The following is a 19,937-nucleotide window of genomic DNA, read 5'->3' on the forward strand; positions in this document are numbered from 1 at the left end:
ATGCAATGGGGGGAGGAAGAAGGTAACAATGGCAGGAGGTAGCCAAGGGGGCTGCACACAAGGAGAGGGGAGGCAAGGACATGGTGGTGAAGGTGAAAACTGGTTCAGGGTGGGGCTGCAGAACAGAAGAGAGAAGTGGCTTCAGAAATGGGGTTGGGAAAGTGGAAAGCAAGCTTAGTAGCTGCATGGGGTGGGAAGGGAAACTCTGGGGGTTAATGGGGGGAATGGCAGGGGGTGAGTGGCGCAAGCAAGGGTGCAATGTTTTTTTTTGGGGGGGGGGGAAATAAGCTGATGCATAAATGTGGAGAACTGGGTTTAAGATTGGGAAACTTAGAGAAACCAAGATTGATAAATTCATCCATCCCTAATCATTGGTTGCAAACAATAAATGTGGGTGGGTGGGTCTGTGGCTCTGAGAATCTGTCCCAGTCTTTGTTTGGTTACAGAAAACCAGCATAGCAACACTATGATTCAGACTGATGTTCTTGCATGTAAATAAGACTTCCGTGGTAGAAGTAGCACAGCCTTGTACTTCCTGTTGCATTAACCTGGCTGTAGCAAGTTCTATCTACTGTCTTCCTTTCTCCGTTTTAATCACACATGAAAGCAACAAGGTGCAACACTGCTGCCAGAACGCTGAGTTTCCCAGAGGGCTTACTTTTGCTAATACTGGGACGTTCCAATGAGGTAAGGCTTTGGAATCATGCTGTAGGAAAGTTCTCACCACACCACCCGCTGTGAGTTTCAGGAGAACTGCTTCTGCCCAGCAAAAGATTGCTAAAAGGACATTTTTTGAAGCCAGACTCCAGAAGATAAGATCCAAACCAATGATTTCAAATTACAGGGTTGGAAAATCTTTCGATTTTGGTTTCTCTAAGTTTCTCATTTTTCTGATCTGAAGTTCAATTGTCCACACTGAAGTATGTGATTTTTAAAAAAAAACAGTCCTCATGAAAATTCATTTTATTGCAAATTTCTAAAATTCACATTTTCCTTGCATGCAATTTTACCCAATGTGCACATTTTGGCAGAGCAAGTTCCCCTGATGTAATGCATTTTTGGTATGTTATTTTCACTAATGTATGCACTTCTGTGCACACTTTACCCTGGCATATAAATTTTATATTCGCAGCTTGTCTGGAGAATGGCATTGCAAAATTTGAATTTTGAAGGGTGGATATGTTTTGGTTCTCAGATTGTTTCAGAAAGTGCAAAATAAGTAGATTAATCTTTAAATGTAACAGAATAAAATTTCTCTCTATTCTCTAGTTTTCACTAAACATCTCTCATTGGCAGGGTTAAAATTTATTCAGAAGGTGATTAACGTTCGCAGAAGGTTTTTCAGCAGAGACTAGATATGTACCTGTCAGGGATGCTGTAGCTGTGGGTTTCCTTTACCCTGGGGCAGGGGTAGATTATCTTATATTTGAGGTGACCTCCAACTCTATTGTTCTATCGCCCTTTGGGCAACTAGTCTGTATGCCTGCAAAACAGTAGAAAGCATGAAATGACTAATATAAATTATTTTTCTGAAAACACTTAAAGCTGTTGATTAGGGATGGGAAGATCTCCCAATTTTGGTTCTATGCATATATAATGTTTCCAATCTGAAATTCAGTTCTCCACATTTTGCATTTTATTTTTTAAAAAACCTCATGAAACTTCACCAGCATTTTAGTGCAAATGTCTTTTATTAAAAATATTTTCATATGCAGTTTTGACTAACGTCCACATTTTTGCAAGCAATTTCCCCTAATGCAATGCATTTTTGTATGCAAGTCTTACTGATATTGACTTGTTTATGCACATTTCCCCATAAAATATGCATTTTTGTAAGCATTGCTTGCTTGGTGAATTGCATCACAAAATGTGAGTAATTGCATATTTCGATGGATAGCTGTGCTTCAGTTCACGTATTGTTTTGGAAAACGCAAAGCTGATAGATTTGGCTTCAAATATGTACTGAACTGAATTTCTCCTCCATTCCTAGTGTTAATTGATTAGTTGTTTAATCATCTGCCTTTTAAACCACCGATTAGCTGGATAAGCTTGAATTGAATGCAACTTTAACATAGGTGACAGACTGAGAAATGACCATGCTGGTGACAGTGTAAGGTTCTCTTAGGTCTTAACAAATCAAAGATGTCACTCTATGTTTGGAAAACCCTCCTACGACAATGTAACAGAGCAAAAGAGAATCCAGAGTTGTCCCTCCATCCAGTTTAAACTTCAGATCACGGATTGGGAACCTGTGGCCCTCCAGATGTTGTTGGACTCCTTCAGACCCAGCCTGCAGGGCCAATATTCAGAGAGGGTTAGGTGATGTGGCAACACCTAGGGCAGGCACCCCCAAACTTGGCCCTCCAGATGTTTTGGGACTACAACTCCCATCATCCCTAGCTAACAGGACCAGTGGTCAGGGATGGTGGGAATTGTAGTCCCAAAAACATCTGGAGGGCCAGGTTTGGGGAGCACAGGTTACCCATTTCTGCTTTAGATGATGAATCTGCAAGATCTGCATTGTTTTGCCCCAGAAAACTTCTTTTTTTAACAATAGGAAATAATTGTTGATGCCTGAACGTAGATCCCTTGGACTCCCAAACTGTGACTGTCCTATTTTATTTTATCCCACCACCCTCAGTTGAAAATTTAAACAGTTATTCTTGTTTCTGGTGGTTACACTCATACACTTTTGCTGGCCTGCCTTAAAGAATATGAGGAAGGGTTGTGGCTCGATGATAAAGCATCTGTCCTGCATGCAGAAGGCACTAGGTTCAATCCCTAGCAACTACAAGTAGGGCTGGGAAAGGACAGAGTCTGAAACTCCAGTGAGCAATCTCTCTCTCTCTCTCTCTCTCTCTCTCTCTCTCTCTCTCTCTCTGTGTGTGTGTGTGTGTGTGTGTGTGTTGATTTGAATCAGGAAAATAGGATGGAAGAGTCAGTTTTCATCACCTAGAGTAGCTTCACATTCCTAATCCAAATTGCCTCTCTCCACTCTCCCACACGGCTCTTTTTAGTCCTAAAAAGAATGTTAGATCCAGCCATAGATCCCCCACATCCTTTTCATGGATTTCCCACAGCTGATTGAGTATGGTTGGCTTACAACAGGGGGCTTTCCTTGCACTGGAGATATGCCAATTTACAATGCTAAGAATCTTTCAGAAACAGAGTAGAATAGCATCGTTCATGCTGTGATATTCATGGCTAGGTTGGAGGTTTTTGTGGGTGGGAAATATTAGCAAATGATTCTGTTTGGTCTTCACTTTTATCAGCTATCTCACATTTCATGGCTGGTATTGATCAAATAACGGTCAAGTCTACCATCTACGGGTAACTGCTGAGAGGGCTTTAAGGTTAGATTTTTAGGTTGGCAATGCACTCTTATGCATGTTTACTCAGATTTGGGTCCCACAATTTTCAGTGAGGCTTATTCCCAGATATGTGCATAGGAATCCTATTGCCCACAGAAGAACATCCTGCTGACTTCAGTGGGACTTACTCCTAGGTAAGGGTGTATAGGATTGCTGGCTAAATGTTGTTTTTGGCATCCATCTATCTCAAGAGACAATGGAGTGTGCCTCTGGGGGTGAACTCAAACCATTACATTAGCAGCACGAAAGTGACCTCTTTGGGATGCAAGCCCTGGTAGTGTGTATGGAGGTTTTGGACTGACCAGACAACAACAACAAAAAACCCTCTCAGCCTTGATTTTGTGGTCCACAGAAAAGCAGAGCAATACATTTGGCACCAGCTTGGCTGCAGGAGTTGGTAGAAGAAGACAAGCAAGTCCCCATCCCACTGCCTTGGGGACTCCACTCCAGATTTGTGTAGGGTTTACTCCTTAGCCTTTACTTCTCCTAAAGATATCCTGCCAGGCAGCAGAGATTTAGGACCAGAGTTTTCTTCTCCTGGATAGGCTACCTTCCTAGGCTGATGAGCCCCATTTCCCCCTCACTTCCTGCCACCACATGTTCAGAAGCCGCCTTCTTGACCATTGGACCCACTATTGGTCTTGTCGGCTCAGTCTGCCAGAGTCTGTCTTCACGTGCAGGGAAGTCCCCAATTTACCAAGAGTTTGAGATGCACCAGCTACCCTAACCTGATTTAGCCAGCCAGTAGAAGCCATTCCCAGGGTGTGGCTGCTGTTGCATGCTGACAGCTTCTAGGACCCACAGGTGAGAGCAGAGTGCAGGGTGGGGACCAAAGGTGGACAAACTATCCCAGGAGGAACATGATGTGTTGCCCACTAGAGATGTTACACCTCCTCTAACACCCTATACACCCCATAGCTAAATGTACTTCTTGTGCAAAGAAGGAAATCAAGCAGAAAGGGATAACAGGGCCATGCTTTTGCCCTTGCCCCATGGTGCATGGCACCACATCTGTGCCCTTGCTATTTGCATTGTAGCATATTTGATCAGGCTTCCAGGATTTGGGGAAGCTTTAATGCTAGAGACAGGAACTTTTTTCAGCCCTAAGGCCACATTCCCTGTGGGGAACTTTCTGGGGGCAACATGCCAGTAGTGGGCCCCTGCAGGGGCAACAGTGAGTGGGGCCAGAAACAAAAGTGGGTGGGATAACAAGGGTGACCCTTTGTAGCCACACACAGAGCCATCTCTCCATCCTCCATCCAGAGGCATTATCCTAGTTCAAGGATACTTCTCCCAAACCGTCATTAAGGATTTCCTAATAACATGGTTTGAAAAATTCCTATGAACTTTTGCTTTCCCTTATGCTAAGTATGCGTGCCATCCCCATCGATTATCATAACCCTCCAAATCTAAGAGGTCTGGGTCCTGCAGTTTGTTGATCAATTTTCACATTGAGAACAGTTTCTGGTTAAGTCCAATTCTCCACATTTCCGCATCAGCTTGCAAAGAAAAACACCCAAAACTTCCTCATGAAAATTCACCAGCATTTTATCTGGTGCAAATTTATCCTAATATAGTTTATATTAGGCTATTATATTATATTATATTATATATTATTATATTATATTATATATTATTATATTATATTATATAATATTATATTATATTATATCATATCATATCATATCATATTATTATATTATATTATATTATATTATATTTTATATTAGGATTTGCACCAGCATTTTATCTGGTGCAAATTTATCCTAATATACCATATTTTTCACCTCATAGGACGCACCGGCCCATAGGACGCACCTAGTTTTTTGGGGGGGAAATAAAGGGGGGGAAATTATTATTTTTTTCCCAGGCGCGGGGCTGGGGCAGGGGAAGCCCGAGCTTCCCACGACCCCAGCCCCCAGAACAGGCAGCTCTCCGCAAGCCTTGGGAGACCGGTGCGACTTCCCGCTGCGCTCCCATGGCTTGCGGATATCTGCCTGAAGCCCCAACCAGGTCGGAGAACAGCGGGACGGCGGCGCTCCGCCTCCCTGCTGTTCCGCGAGCTTGTGGGGCTGGCAGCAGGGAGAAGCCCTCTTTTCCCCACCGCCAGCCTCCAAACCAGGTCGGGGAACCGAAGCCCAGGGCGTGCCCTGGGCTTCAGTCTGCAGGCTGCTGCCCGCAAGCCTTGCTAGCCCGTGGGAACTCCCACCGGGCTTGCAAGGCTTGCGGATAGCTTCCTGAAGCCTGGAGAGCAAGAGGAGTCGGTGGGCACCGCCCCCTCTCGCTCTCCAGGCTTCAGCGAAAGCTTGCATTCGCCCCATAGGACGCACACACATTTCCCCTTCATTTTTGGAGGGGGAAAAGTGCGTCCTATAGGGCGAAAAATACGGTAGTTTATATTAGGATAAATTTGCACCAGATAAAATGCTGGTGAATTTTCATGAGGAAGTTTTGGGTGTTTTTCTTTGCAAGCTGATGCGGAAATGTGGAGAATTGAACTTAACCAGAATCTGTTCTCAATGTGAAAATGACTGAGGGCACTTCCCCATGCTTTTTGGCATAGATTTATTGTCCAATGCATCTCATATCCATCCCTTATTATCCCCTCTCCCCTCCCTCGGCTGGCTCCACCACAGTCCAAATTTCAATTATAAAAGTTGGTGAAAGTAGGGAGTTGCCTTCTTGGCTTATAAAACTTCTTAAAGGGTGTGGTTTTGGGAAGGAGAGTGGAGGGAGAAGTTGCAGTCCATGCCAAACCTTGGGAAAGAGTGAGTAACGACCTAAATGAACGACTACATTAGGCGCAGCTGCTTAAAGCAGCCTTCACTAGGTACGGAGAAGAGATTTGATTCAGCTCGCATTTCAAGGTGAATCATCTGAATCTGCACTCTTCAAAACATTACCAGAACTAAAACACAGACATCCTTCAAAATTCACACTACTCCTAGGTTTGCAATGCAATTCTCCAACCAAACAATATTTACAAAAATGCGTTTTAGGTGACTGTGCATAAAATATATTCATGAAAGTAACAAACAAAACTGCATTATATAACTTTCAAAAAGTTTACATTAGTCAAAACAGCATGCACAAATATGGATATTAGGAGAAATATGCGCAAAAGTTTTGATGATTATTTTTAAATGGCTGCATAAATGGGAAGAGTAGGATTTAAGATTGGAAGCTGAGGCTGATGGGAGTCCACCATCAGAAGGGCCCCTTCCCTAAAAACTACACATGAGATCTCCAGGAAGAGTAAGGAGCTTTGCCTTCTAAAATCTGAATTACATTATTTCTCCACTTCCAGCCAGGCAGAATTTGAACAATTAAACCAGATTAATAGCTATGGGTTATGTTAGAAATACACTTTTGAGGATTATTTCATTAACGCTTGAGCCATTGCTGTCTCAGCTGGCCCCACATTCTAGCCAACAGTAACACAAGCCCATCCATATTTACTCTGAATGAGAGAAGGAAGGATCTGCCAAACTAGGCAGAGGGCCTTCTAGGTGGTGGCGCCCGCCCTGTGGAATGCCCTCAAATCAGATGTCAAGGAAATAAACAACTATCTGACTTTTAGAAGACATCTGAAGGCAGCCTGTTTAGGGAAGTTTTTAATGTTTGATGTTTTATCATGTTTTTAATATTCTATTGGGAGCTGCCCAGAGTGGCTGGGGAAACCCAGCCAGATGGGCGGGTTATTATTATTTCTGTTCTTTCAGTTTCTTGTTTTCTTAAATGCCGTTCTCCATATTTCTGTATCAGTTTGCGAATTTTCATTTAAAATCTCATGAAAATCAGCAGCAATTTAGTGTGATTTCCCCCCTAATAAATTTATATTTGTCTGCAGCTTTGACTAATGAACATATTTTTGCAAGCAGTGTTCCCTTACACAATACGTTTTTGTATATTATGTTCACTGATATATGCAATTGCATGCACATTTTCTCTTGGTTTAAGCATTTAAAAAACAATAACTTTTGTTGGTTAGAGAACTGCATTGCAAAGTGTGTATAAGTGTAATTTTCAAAGGATGGTTGTGTTTCAGTTCTCATGTTGTTTCATAACATGATAATTTGATAAATTCATATTTAATATGCAAACTAAATAGAAATTCTCTACTATGCCTCCATTGAAGTAAAGTCCCCAGATTTCAATGAATTTACTTCCAATTAAGCATGCATAAGATCTGCAGTATTTATTTTCAATAAACTGGGGTCAATGGCAAGGAAGTGGATTTTTTAAATAAAATACCCACACACAACAACAAAACAACAACACCTCCATACAAACTGACTTACATTTTGCTAGGCCAACCTTTTCTGGCCCACTGGCATTTTGGCCACCTGGAGGAAATATTGTGGGTACCATGCAGACACCGCAACAGTATGCACACTGCAACCACATGTGCACCACAATCTCTATCTCTCTCTCTCTCTCTCTCTCTCTCTCTCTCTCTCTCTCTCTCTCTCACACACACACACACACACACACACACCACCAGAAATTAGGTTTCATTAATGTGTTTTAGCTACTACTAGAGAGTAAATTCAACTGAGCTAAAAGGTCTTATTTCTAAAAACACTTTGACAGGACTGTGCCGTCACTGTTGGAATCCGGTTAAAGCCTAATTCTTGCAGAAAACCCAAAGCGGAAAGACAGGCAGGAGACCCTAGTCTTCAAGGCACATGGTCCAGATATGACTTATTTCTGCCGCTGTACAGAAAAAGCTACTAGTTACAAGTGTTTACTGTTTTAAGACCTACGCCCACTTACTGGAGAAAGGAAGCCACAGACTGAGGAAGCTCTTAAAAAACAACCTGTACAAACAAAGTTGGTCCACAGTGCAGAGAGTCTGTTTGACAATTTACAGGAAGGCTGCCTAATAAATCCAACAACCATGGAACAGCTTATGGTTTTCTTAGCAAAGAGAGGCGCAGAGAAAAACAGATGCTGTGGCCACTTGTTAATGTTCCTAAAGCTATACATTTTCTCCACTCTGTGGGCACTCAGTTTAAACATGCATACTTATCTGGAGGCATGTGATAAGGCAGGAACAACCACCCTGTGCTCCTCCAGATATTGTTGGACTTCAACTCCCATCAGCTTAGACAAGCATGACAAATGGTCAGAGATGATGGAATTTGCGGTACCCAACAACACCTGTGCTAAAGTCATCATTGACATGCCCATCCTTCTGACATTTAACATGGAAGGAAGGAGTATGGATCATAGAAAAAGGAATGCATAGGTAGGAAGTGGGAAATCCTCCTCTGCCCCTCAGCACACCCTACTATAGGGCGTTGCTCCAAGCACTCCTCTCCCTTCTCAACTCCAGTAATTGAATGAGGACTGGGGGGAAAGTACCTAAATTCTAGGTCCTAGTACAATGAACTGTGTGGAGGTAAGTTGTTAGTGGGCATGGGGATCAATGTACTTCTTCCATCTGCTCCTTTTCAGTTAAATCAACAGTAGGGAACCTGCAGCCTTAATTAGCCCCTCTAGGGCTCCTTGTTTGGCCTGCCTGGTCATTTTTGAAAAGCCACACCAAACTTCCCTATACCTGACATCATATATGGAATCAGATATGAAACAAGTGAAGATGTGGTTGGGCTGCAGATGTTTTGCAATCAGCCAAACATCAGCACCTGCATAGTTCTATGCAATGCCCTACACACAGCACTTTGCAATTCCTAATAACGACCGGGTGGTTGTTGGTGGTTGCAAAAGCTCTGTGCAATGCTCTTTGCAAGCAGCAAGCAGTTGACCATTAAGGTTGTCATGTGTGGCTTGTTTCCGAGCCCTAATAAGCAGCTGTTTGCCTACGTGCAGGCAGCTGATGCTATTGTGACATCAGGTGATAGACAGGAGGGCAAACCTGCCCATCTGTTGAATTTGGCCTGTGCAGGCTAGTGAAGGTAAGGATCTGGCCCGCAGGCTGGATACATCTGTGCTAAAGGAAGCCCCTCCTACCTCACTTCATTTCATATGTGAACAGGCTGAATGTCCAGAGAGAAACAAGGGTCAGCAGGGTCAGCCCAAGACATTAGGCTGCCTGATGTACACAATTCCATGTACTGAAGCTGACCAGATTGGCAAGTGAATCTTCCTACAGCCCTGGCACTGAGACAGCACCCTCCACCACTCCTGAGGACATGAGGCTAACTTTGGGGGTGCAGTGCCTGCCACAAGGCACACACAGCTCTATCCCCACCCCTACACCTGCCACCTGCACCTGCCGCCCGAGGCAGCCTCTTCACTCTGCCTAAATGGTAGGGCCAATCCTGTGTCAGCCACTGACACAACTACTTTGCCAGCAACCTACATATGCTATTGATCTTCTGGGCCAACCCTAATTACATTAGAAGCACTGATTTAATTCTCCAAGGATGGAGAAAACCCAGAGTCCTTTTGTAAACTGCATTAAGCTTTATTTTCTCCAGAGACATCTTCATGTAAAATTGAAGCTAGAAATCAGTTGTTGTCGTGTGTTTTTTACTAAATTTCTGAGTGACTTAATGAAAACATATGAGCACACAACTAGGTGAGGATTCAAAGGAAAGGTGATGAAAGAGGCTAAGAGGGAATGAGTAGAGCAATTGCAGGAGACAATAGCTGAGAATTGGTTATGTGCAAGAGTTATTTCCGTGGGTGGAAACAGACCAGGAATCGGTTGTTTTTGTTTACAGTGCAAATAAGATTTGCAGCAATACATAGAGGTGAGTAAAATTGCAGCAATATCTAGGGACGCCCCTCCCATTTTAGCAGTATAATCTCAGGTTACCCCCCCCCCCGCCAAAAACAGAGTTTCATTGGTCCTTCTCTGTGTGAATCTGCAGGGGAGGGGGGCACATGTACTGCCAGTCATTTTGCTGCAGAATTCTGCACTAACTGCTGCTTCTGAATCAAATACAAGGGAATCCCCACATAAAGTTCATTGCAATAATTCCGTCTTGAATAAACCAATGTATGATCTACTGTGGTCAAACTTTCCCTGGTCAGTATGACTGAGTATTAGCCCAATGCTTTTTTAAAGTATTGTAAATCAAAGCAAAGACAATACTGTGTCTTTTCACAATAATGAAAACAGGAAACCTTACACTACTTGTTTTTGCTTCTGTTTTTTTTTAAAAAACAGGGTAAATATTTCCAAAGAAGTGCCCCTTTCATCTCACTTTGCCTCTAATGGGAGTGCAGCTGTGCTGCTGCTGCAGAGCATTAGTGCAACAGACAATTGCACAGAACCCAGAAAAGAGTTCCAGCATTCCCTTTATGCAGCGACGTACACCATCGTCTTCATCCCAGGCCTCCTGACCAACAGCATGGCCCTGTGGATTTTATGCCGCTTCATCAGCAAGCAAAACAAAAACATCATCTTCATGGTTAATTTGGCCACTGCTGACCTCATTCAAGTCCTTTCCTTGCCTCTGCGGATATATTATTACATCAACTACAAGTGGCCATTTGGAACCTTCCTCTGCCAGCTCTGCTTCTATCTGAAGTATCTTAACATGTATGCCAGCATTTGCTTCCTTACGTGCATCAGCGTTCAAAGGTACCTCTTCCTTCTCCATCCATTCAGGGCCAAAGGGTGGAAACGGAGGTACGACGTGGCCATATGTGTTGCTGTGTGGATCTTTGTTGGAGCTGCTTGCTTGCCATTTCCATTGATGAGAAGTTCAAACAGCAATGATACTTGCTTTACCGACCTTGGCGTCAAGAAAATAGGCAGCCATGTCAGCTCAGTTCTGTTGATGCTAGTGGCTGAAATTGTTGGGTTTTTGACCCCTCTCATCACCATTGTCTACTGCACTTGGAAGACAAAAGCCTCCCTCCAAGAATGCCATATCCCTCTGCAAAACACTACTGAGAAGCAGAAGGCACTACGGATGGTTGCTACGTGTGCCATTGTCTTCTTCGTGTGTTTCACGCCATATCACATTGTGTTTTTCTTCTTTATGATGGTGAAAGAGGACGTTATCAGAGACTGCGGCGCACGCTGGTTTATCCTGCACCTGCACCCTTTCTGCTTAAGCCTTGCAAGTCTTAACTGTTGCTTAGATCCAATCCTCTATTTCTTCACAACATCAGAATTCAAGGGTCAGGTGTCAAGACACAGCAGCTTGGCCATCAGGAGTCGTCTGATGAGCAGAGAAAGTGCTTCTTCTGTTAAGGAATAAAATAAGTTGGACTTTTAATCATTCAAGGAGCCATAGTCAGAAGCTGTATACAGAGCCACATGACTCGTCCATCTCGCTTTGTATCATCTTGTGCAGTCAGGAGTCCACGCATAGCATGGAGAGGACCGCCCTGGGCTCAAAATTCTTAGGAGTGCACAATTTCAACACCCGGTGTTGCCTCAATACAGGTGAGCGCTTCTGTCTCTGGGGTCCATTGAAAATGAATTCTCCATGTGAACCAGAAAGTGACCTCTCTATACAACAGAATGACTCTTCTTTTTTTATCTCTGTGGCTGCAATCTCCTGGGTGACGCGGATGCCCTTATGCAGTTGAATGTGCATGCATACTCCATTCGTTTCCCTCCCCTCCCCACCCCCATCCCCTCCATGTGGCCATGGGAACTGGAAACTCACGCTACGCCATTGACACCAAGGGGGAGACTGAAAGAGAAGAAGATCCTACAAAACTTGACGACGTCATTTCAACAGGCATGTCCCCAGTATGTGAAAAGTGGGGGGGGGGGGGCTATGATGATGGGGGCACTCTGCCTCACCTAACTTATTGTTAATTGTATAAGGGAAAACAGCCAATTGGGTTTTTGTCAACCAAAGAACACAAGAACTGTCTAAAGACAGAGCTACTCACTAAAGAGTAGTGACTCAGACTGCATGTTCATCCAGCCCAGTGTCTCAAGCAGGAATCTTTATTCTAACTCATACCTGGAGATGCCAGTGACTGAACATATATTCAGCTATGACACTTTCCCTGATAAAGCAAGATAGAAAACTAGCTCAGTATCATCAACACTGACTGGTAGCAGCTCTCCAGGATTACAGGCAGAGTTCTTTCTCATTCCTACCTGGAGAGCTCAGGGATTTATTATGGGGTTTTCTATATGCAAAGCTGAGGCTCCACCACTAGGCTGCAGCCCATCGCCTGCTAACCCCCATACAGCAGCTTCTGCAGTTCTGTGTGGGAGACTAGCTCAGCTGATAGAGCACGAGACTCTTATTGTAATTTCAGGGTTGTGGGTTCAAGCCCCACATTGGGCAAAATATTCCTACATTGCAGGGGGTTGGACTAGATGACCCTTGTGGTCCCTTCCAACTCTACAATTCTATGATCTTATGATACAATGACATTTGGAGAATAAATAAGGTAGTCACCTAGTTAAAAAAAAGTATGCCGGCCAAGGATATGCCCCTTTCCTCAGAAGCAAATCCTACTGATTTCCATTGGGAATGTTCCCTGTGAAACATATGCATTTTATTTGTAGATTCGTTGATTATATCTGCATAATTGTGCACACAAACATGTACATACATGAATAAAATAACAGTTTTAAGGAAAAAAGGCAAGAGCACTGAGTTCTCTTCACCACTGTTCAACAAAAATGTAAGCCTTATTTCGCCATCCTCTCAACACCCCAAAGATTGCTATGATGGGGAGGAAGGACATGGATTGCTAGTTCTGCCTCATTCCCTGCCCATGTCACATCCCTATTATGTTTGTTTTTGTTTGTTTGTTTGTTTGTTTGTTTGTTTGTTGAATTTATATACTGCCCTATACCCGGAGGTCTCAGGGTTGTACACAGAAAAGATAAACATAAAAACTACAGTAAAGTGGTACCTCAGGTTAAGAGCTTAATTTGTTCCGGAGGTCCATTCTTAACCTGAAACTGTTCTTAACCTGAGGTACCACTTTAGCTAATGGGGCCTCTCGCTGCCACCACACCACCGGAGCACGATTTCTGTTCTCATCCTGAAGAAAGATTCTTAACCCGAGGTACTATTTCTGGGTTAGCGGAGTCTGTAACCTGAAGTGTCTGTAACCTGAAGTGTCTGTAACCTGAGGTACCACTGTATATATAATCAAAATAAAAACAACAACCCAGTAACACCCCTCCCCCCACAAGAAACCTCCACATTTTAAATGGACGTAAGATGTCAATCAAATCAACCAAAGGCCTGTTTAAAAAGGAACGTTTTTGCCTGGCAGTCACATCAGAGCCCGCACTGTGGGTGCTGAGCACCCACAAAAAATTGTAGGTGCCTGGGCCCTTAGGGCCCCCTATAGTTGGCCCCTGTGCCCACAACAGCCTATATATCCTTAACTACAGAAATAAAGTACCTTCACAGAAGCACTGCTTTTTATAACTAAGAGAAACTTGCCACAAACACACTAAACCTTTACTTCCAGTTAGTGTTTATTATACTTTAAATATCCCACTCTATCATGGGGGCTTTCAGCCTGGTTTCTTATGAGCTCCACACTTGCTTTGCCTCAGCTACAGTTCTCCTAGGCAACTTGTTCCCTCTTAAGAAGTAATCTTTGTAATACTGTAATGACCTTTATGGCCCCTCAGGAGACTTGATCCCCCTTTAATGGACAGATTTGCTGTTTTTATATGAGGTGGGGTGCTTAATTGTCAGCTGAGCGCCTTGTTATTTGTTATTTATTGCCCTTTTATTTTCCTGTGGTTTTTAATATTTGATTTGGGGAGGCGAAAGAGGACAGGGGTGTCCTGGACGTTTAACAGGAGTGACACAGAGGCTTCACTTGCTGAAACTCTACACAACTGGGAGGCGTGTGAGAAGAAGAAGAAGAAGAAGAAGAAGAAGAAGAAGAAGAAGAAGAAGAAGAGTAGTAGTAGTAGTAGTAGTTTGGATTTGATATCCCGCTTTATCACTACCCGAAGGAGTCTCAAAGCGGCTAACATTCTCCTTTCCCTTCCTCCCCCACAACAAACACTCTGTGAGGTGAGCGGGGCTGAGAGACTTCAAAGAAGTGTGACTGACCCAAGGTCCCCCAGCAGCTGGTCACCCAGCAGCTGCATGTGGAGGAGCGGAGACGCGAACCCGGTTCCCCAGATTACGAGTCTATCACACTTAACCACTACACCACACTGGCTCTCCAGTGAGCCCTGCCTTCCCTAATTTGATTGCGTTTTGATTTTGAATATCTTGGTAAGCTGCCTTGAGGACAGCAGCGTATACAATAAATACTTTTTTATAATAAATTGAGACCAAGTAACAACTCTGTGAAAGTCACACAGATCTCACATGACATCGTGGCCCTGAAAGACACGAGTCCCGGTTTACCTCTGGGATATGTTGGAGGGTATGATATAGCAAAGGGACGCGGGTGGCGCTGTGGGTAAAACCTCAGCGCCTAGGACTTGCCGATCGTCAGGTCGGCGGTTCGAATCCCCGCAGCGGGGTGCGCTCCCGTTGCTCGGTCCCAGCGCCTGCCAACCTAGCAGTTTGAAAGCACCTCCGGGTGCAAGTAGATAAATAGGGACCGCTTACTAGCGGGAAGGTAAACGGCGTTTCCGTGTGCTGCGCTGGTGCTGGCTTGCCAGATGCAGCTTGTCACGCTGGCCACGTGACCCGGAAGTGTCTGCGGACAGCGCTGGCCCCCGGCCTCTTAAGTGAGATGGGCGCACAACCCTAGAGTCGGACACGACTGGCCCGTACGGGCAGGGGTACCTTTACCTTTACCTATGATATAGCAAAACATTTTGATTTCACCTCCCTCATCACTTTTTTATTCCATGAGGGCACCTGAAGAAGTCCAATCATAAGAAAAATGTGTTGGATCAGGCCAATGGTGCCTCTGGTCCTGCATCCTGTTCTCACACTGGCCAACCAGATGCCTATGGCAAACTTGCAAGCAGAACCTGAGTACAACAGTTCTCTCCCAGCTTGTGATTCTCAGCAACTGGTATTCAGAAGCATACTGCCTCTGACAGTGGAGGAAGAACGTAGTAGTTGTGATTAGTAGCTGCTGCTGGCCTCGTGTGCCATGAATTTGTCTAAGCCCTCCAAGCTGGTAGCAATCACTGCCTCTTGTGGGAGCAAAATCTATAGCTTAGCTAAGCACTGTGTGAAGAAGTACTTCCTTTTGTCTGTCCTCAACCTTCCAAGATTCATCTTCATTGTTGTTGTTGTTGTTGTTTAGTCATTTAGTCGTGTCTGACTCTTCGTGACCTCCTGGACCAGAGCACGCCAGGCACTTCTGTCTTTCACTGCCTCCCACAGTTTGGTCAGACTCATGCTGGTAGCTTCAAGAACACTGTCCAGCCATCTCGTCATCTTCAGTGGATGTCCCTAATTTCCAGTGTTAAGAGAGAGATACTTTTCTCTATCCCCTTTCTCCACACGATGTAAAATTAATTATACCTCTATCATGCCTCCGTCTGTCTGTCTGTCTATCTATCTATCTATCTATCTATCTATCTATCTATCTGTCTGTCTATCTGACTGTCAGTCTGGCTGTCTCTGTATCTTTTTGTCCATTGGTCCACCCACCTCCTCACCCACATACAAACAATATGTGAGGAAGTCCACATGCATTATGAATGCATAATGCGTTGCACAGGGCTTCCCCTTCCCCTTCTGTTACTTTTCTTTCTTTCCTCTCAAAAGGCGTGGGCATACTCCTTTTACAGTCAGGTGCATCCTGTCAGTTATTTTTAACGGTTGATGGTTGACAGGGTACAGTTGTTTTTCCGCCTACAGAATCCTTTTTTTTTTTTAAGTCTAATTATCTACATTACATACACTAACCAGAACAATGGGGTTTTTTTACAGTGCCAGAGGTTTGTACAGCTGTCAGTCTCCCAACAAGACTGCTAATATTGACCAGGGAGAAGGGATTGTGAAAACTCTTGATTTAAGGAATGCTTTACAAACCTTGGTCAGTACATATGCAAAAATTAGCAAAGCTTTGAAAGTGTTCTGAAAGATGCCACAACGCTGTGCCATGCCCATAGGGATACATGATATTTCAGAAGATGAAGACTCATAAAATGATAGAGGTCACATCCACACCACACACTTAAAGCGTATTTAGAGCACGTGGCTTCCACTAAAGAAGCCTGGTCTTTTAAAAATGTTGTTTTTGTTTTGTTTTGTTTTTTAAAAAATCACCTCTCTCTTAAAAGAAAATCAGGAAGTGCACCAATCTCAGGTCATCCCATTTGCCACTTTTCAACTGAAACCCAAAGAATTATGCCATGAAGCATTTTTTCCCTTAATGGGACCTTTTAGGGATCAGGAACTGTGGGCAGCTGAGGAGCCAGCAGACTGCAGAGATTAATGGAAAGAGGAAAAACCACTCACAGCCACCTCATAATGCTCAGGCAAGCTCAACCACACAGCCACTGTGATTCTAAAGAAATAATAAAGTATCCAGAGAATGAGGCAGACCCCCCCCCCTTTTAAATGCAGTGCAGTCTTGAAAAGTTTCCATCCTTTTCACAAAAGGGGATGGGAACTTTTCTAGGCTGCATTTAATTTCATCACTGTCTCAGTGTGACCAGATGCACCAGAGAAGCACCCTGGAGTCCTAGAGCAGGGGGAAGGGAACTTTTTTTCCCCAACCCAAGGGATTGTATTTTTACTGAGCAACCATCTGAGAGCCACATGCTAGGGGTGGGCAGGGCCAGAGCAATAGTGGGCAGAGCAAATGTGTGAATTTCATCTTTGCACACTGGAAGTGGTGGCTGGTGCCCATTGGGACTGGTAGGGCAGAAGACAGGGAGCCCGTCAGTAGCTGAAGCCAGAGCCAAAGACAAGGAGAGCCAACTTGCAATAGTTTTCTCCCCATCCTCCTCCTCCTCCTCCCTGCTGAGTTGTAGGGCCACACCAAGACTAAGGAGGTGGAAGCTTACAGGCAGTGCCACCTCCTGGACTGGTTGTCAGTAAGAAGGCTAATTTCTACACATACTTGTAAACTCCTCTGTACCTTCCAATGCAGCAAGGAAGAAGCATTATCAGAGTGCAAGGACTCATTCCTTCTCCATTCTTGCAATACCGTGTATAAAAGGCAGTCAATTTCCCTGTTGGCTCTTCTCCAAAATGTGGTCCAAGATCTGGGAGGAGGTATGTTTTACCTCACAAACCAATAATATTGTTGCTGCCCTAACAAAGCTCCTGCCATCTAGTGGTATGTGGTACACAGTTCTGGGCAATGTGCCCATGCGAACTTGCACATTTATATATTGCCAATATATTATGTCCTAAGTACCTAATACAGATGCAACATTCAGACTGAACAAAAGAAAAGCTAATCTGTGTAACTGTTTTTCCATCAGATACAAGGGAAGAGCCATACTGAGTTCAGTGGTAGAACATCTGCTTCCCATGCAGAAGGTTCAATCACTGGCATCTCCAGGTAGCACGAGTAGTATCCCATATCCGAAACACACGAGAGTTGGAATATCCAAAGGGGGAAGGCAAAAGAAGTTGAATCTGTTGGTTTGGTTTTCTCTCAGTTTGAGTTCAGTTCTCCATATTTCTTCATCAGATTGCACACCCCCCTCAAAAAAAAAAAAAAAAAAGAGTATTCATGAAAATTCATCAGTATTTTAGTGTGAATTTCCTATGTATGCAACTTTGCCTAATATGTATAATTTTGCAAAGCAATTTCACCTAATGCAATGACTTTCCGAATTTTTATTCCCTCCCCAATATATGCATGCTTATGCACACTTTGCCCCAATAAAGGCATTTTGTTACATATCATTTGAATGGAGAACCAGATTGCAAAATTTGGAGAAGTGTAAATTTTGAGGGAAGGCTCTGTTTCAGTTTACATATTGTTTCAGAAAGTGCAAATTAGGTAAGCTTGCCTTTAAGGGGACAGATATGGATGGCTTTCCTTCCCCAAAGCTGGCTCCCTTCCAAACAGCAGAAGCAAGCTGGGAATGGAGTAACATGGATGGACAAATCAAGTGAGAATAGGTAAGGTACTGGGGGGGGGGGGGAGAGAGAGAGATGGACCAGTACATCTCTTCCATTGTTGGTGTTGAACCACACAAGGTTGCCAGAGATGATCCAGGATGTGAACCAATGAATGAAAGCCAAGAAACCTACCAGAGCCAGAAAGACCAATGTTGATTTGGCCAAATCCTAGCCAAACAGGAAGCTCTTTATGGCATTCCTGTCTAGATAGGCCATGGATGGACAGGGTTTGGCCTAGGTGGGTTTGGCCTAGGTGGGTGATTCTAGTCCACAGTAAGAATACTTCACTACCCAGTAACATGGCGCAAACTGTAGTTCCACCAGTCCACCACATAAAACAACTGCACATGGAACTGAGGGGGTTTGGTATTAGCCCTGATTGCTTTTGCTAGTCAAGTACTCACCAGGGAAGACACATAACAAGAAACACATATCAACCATCCTCATGTCTAATTTGGTTCACATGCAACACATAAGCTAAGAGACCCTGGAATGGGAGGGCAGAGGTGGCTACAGCCCCCATTTGGAGAGAACTTAGAGAGAAGTAAGCACCCTCCTGAGAAGATCAGGCAAACAACAGCCCTACTGCTGTAGTCAAAGCTAATTGAGGAAAAGGTACAATTCAGCAAACATGGAGCATATCTTATCTGTGGAGGGGAAAGCCAAGGTGAGTTGTGAAATAATGTATGGAGGGAAATGAAAAGAGGGAGACATGGGTGAGGGTGCGGGTGAAGCTGAGCCCTGAACAGTGAGATTCTAGGGCTTTACCCCCCTACTATTTTGTACTAGTCATGAACTATGTCTTATGGAAATACACTAGATTTTTCTCTCTTTGTGCAATGTTTACACCAGTCTGTCATTGTGCTGCTTTCATTGGTTGTTTCCCAAGGTACTAGTGGGTGTGGGACAGGAACAAAAAGGAGGGAACTCATGTCTGTAGGAAATAACTTGAGGAGGTAGGAAAGGCCTTGAAGGGGGCCGGGGGGGGGGGAAGGATCTCCCTCTGGGTGTGACAGCTTCCCCATTGAGAGAGCAAAAGTGGTTGTTTTCCTTTTTTTTAAAAAAAAAGGTTTAACAAGGGGTAATAGCAGAGATGGGTACAACATAGAACCTCTCCCTCTTCTGTTCCTCAGCTGCCTCATGTGAGAGTAGTAAAGAATGCATGGTGCAATCGACACAGGGCTTTTTTCCAGCTGGAACTTGCTGGAACTCAGTTCCAGCACCTCTCAGTTGGGCACCATTGCCATTCTAAGAGAACAAGGGTGGCGTTCATGGTGAGTTCCGGCACCTCTTTTTCTAGAAAAAGAGCACAGCTTCCACATTATATTTCACATTATGCATTTCACTCCTGGTACCACGTGTTCTCTTTGATATGAAGTTCCACATTGAATGTAGTAATTTAGAACAAATATTTAATTAACAAGCAAAGACACTTATATGTACAGCATCCATTAACTGAAATTAACCTTTTCGTAACTGAACAAGCCAACTGACAGCCCTGGTCTTAAGATTCTATTCATCCTAAAAATGCAACAACATACATCATTATTTTTGTGTGTGTGCGCGTGCGCACACACACACACACAAACGGGACTGCAAAATAGGAGACAGCATGGAGGTGGTCTGTGCACAAAGAAAG

The 19,937-nt window shown here is 44.0% G+C and overlaps 1 protein-coding gene across 1 annotated transcript; it reads left to right on the forward strand.

Moving 5' to 3' along the window:
• Positions 1 to 554: 554 nt before the first annotated feature.
• P2RY10 (P2Y receptor family member 10) lies at positions 555 to 12,980 on the forward strand. The gene is made up of 2 exons (XM_028715944.2): positions 555 to 687; positions 10,510 to 12,980. Exons 1-2 carry the CDS (start codon positions 683 to 685, stop codon positions 11,549 to 11,551), a joined length of 1,047 nt encoding a protein of 348 aa, XP_028571777.2. The 5' UTR covers positions 555 to 682; the 3' UTR covers positions 11,552 to 12,980.
• Positions 12,981 to 19,937: the final 6,957 nt, after the last annotated feature.

Source organism: Podarcis muralis, chromosome Z (assembly GCF_964188315.1).
Source record: "Podarcis muralis chromosome Z, rPodMur119.hap1.1, whole genome shotgun sequence".
NCBI classification, from domain to species: Eukaryota; Metazoa; Chordata; class Lepidosauria; order Squamata; family Lacertidae; genus Podarcis; species Podarcis muralis.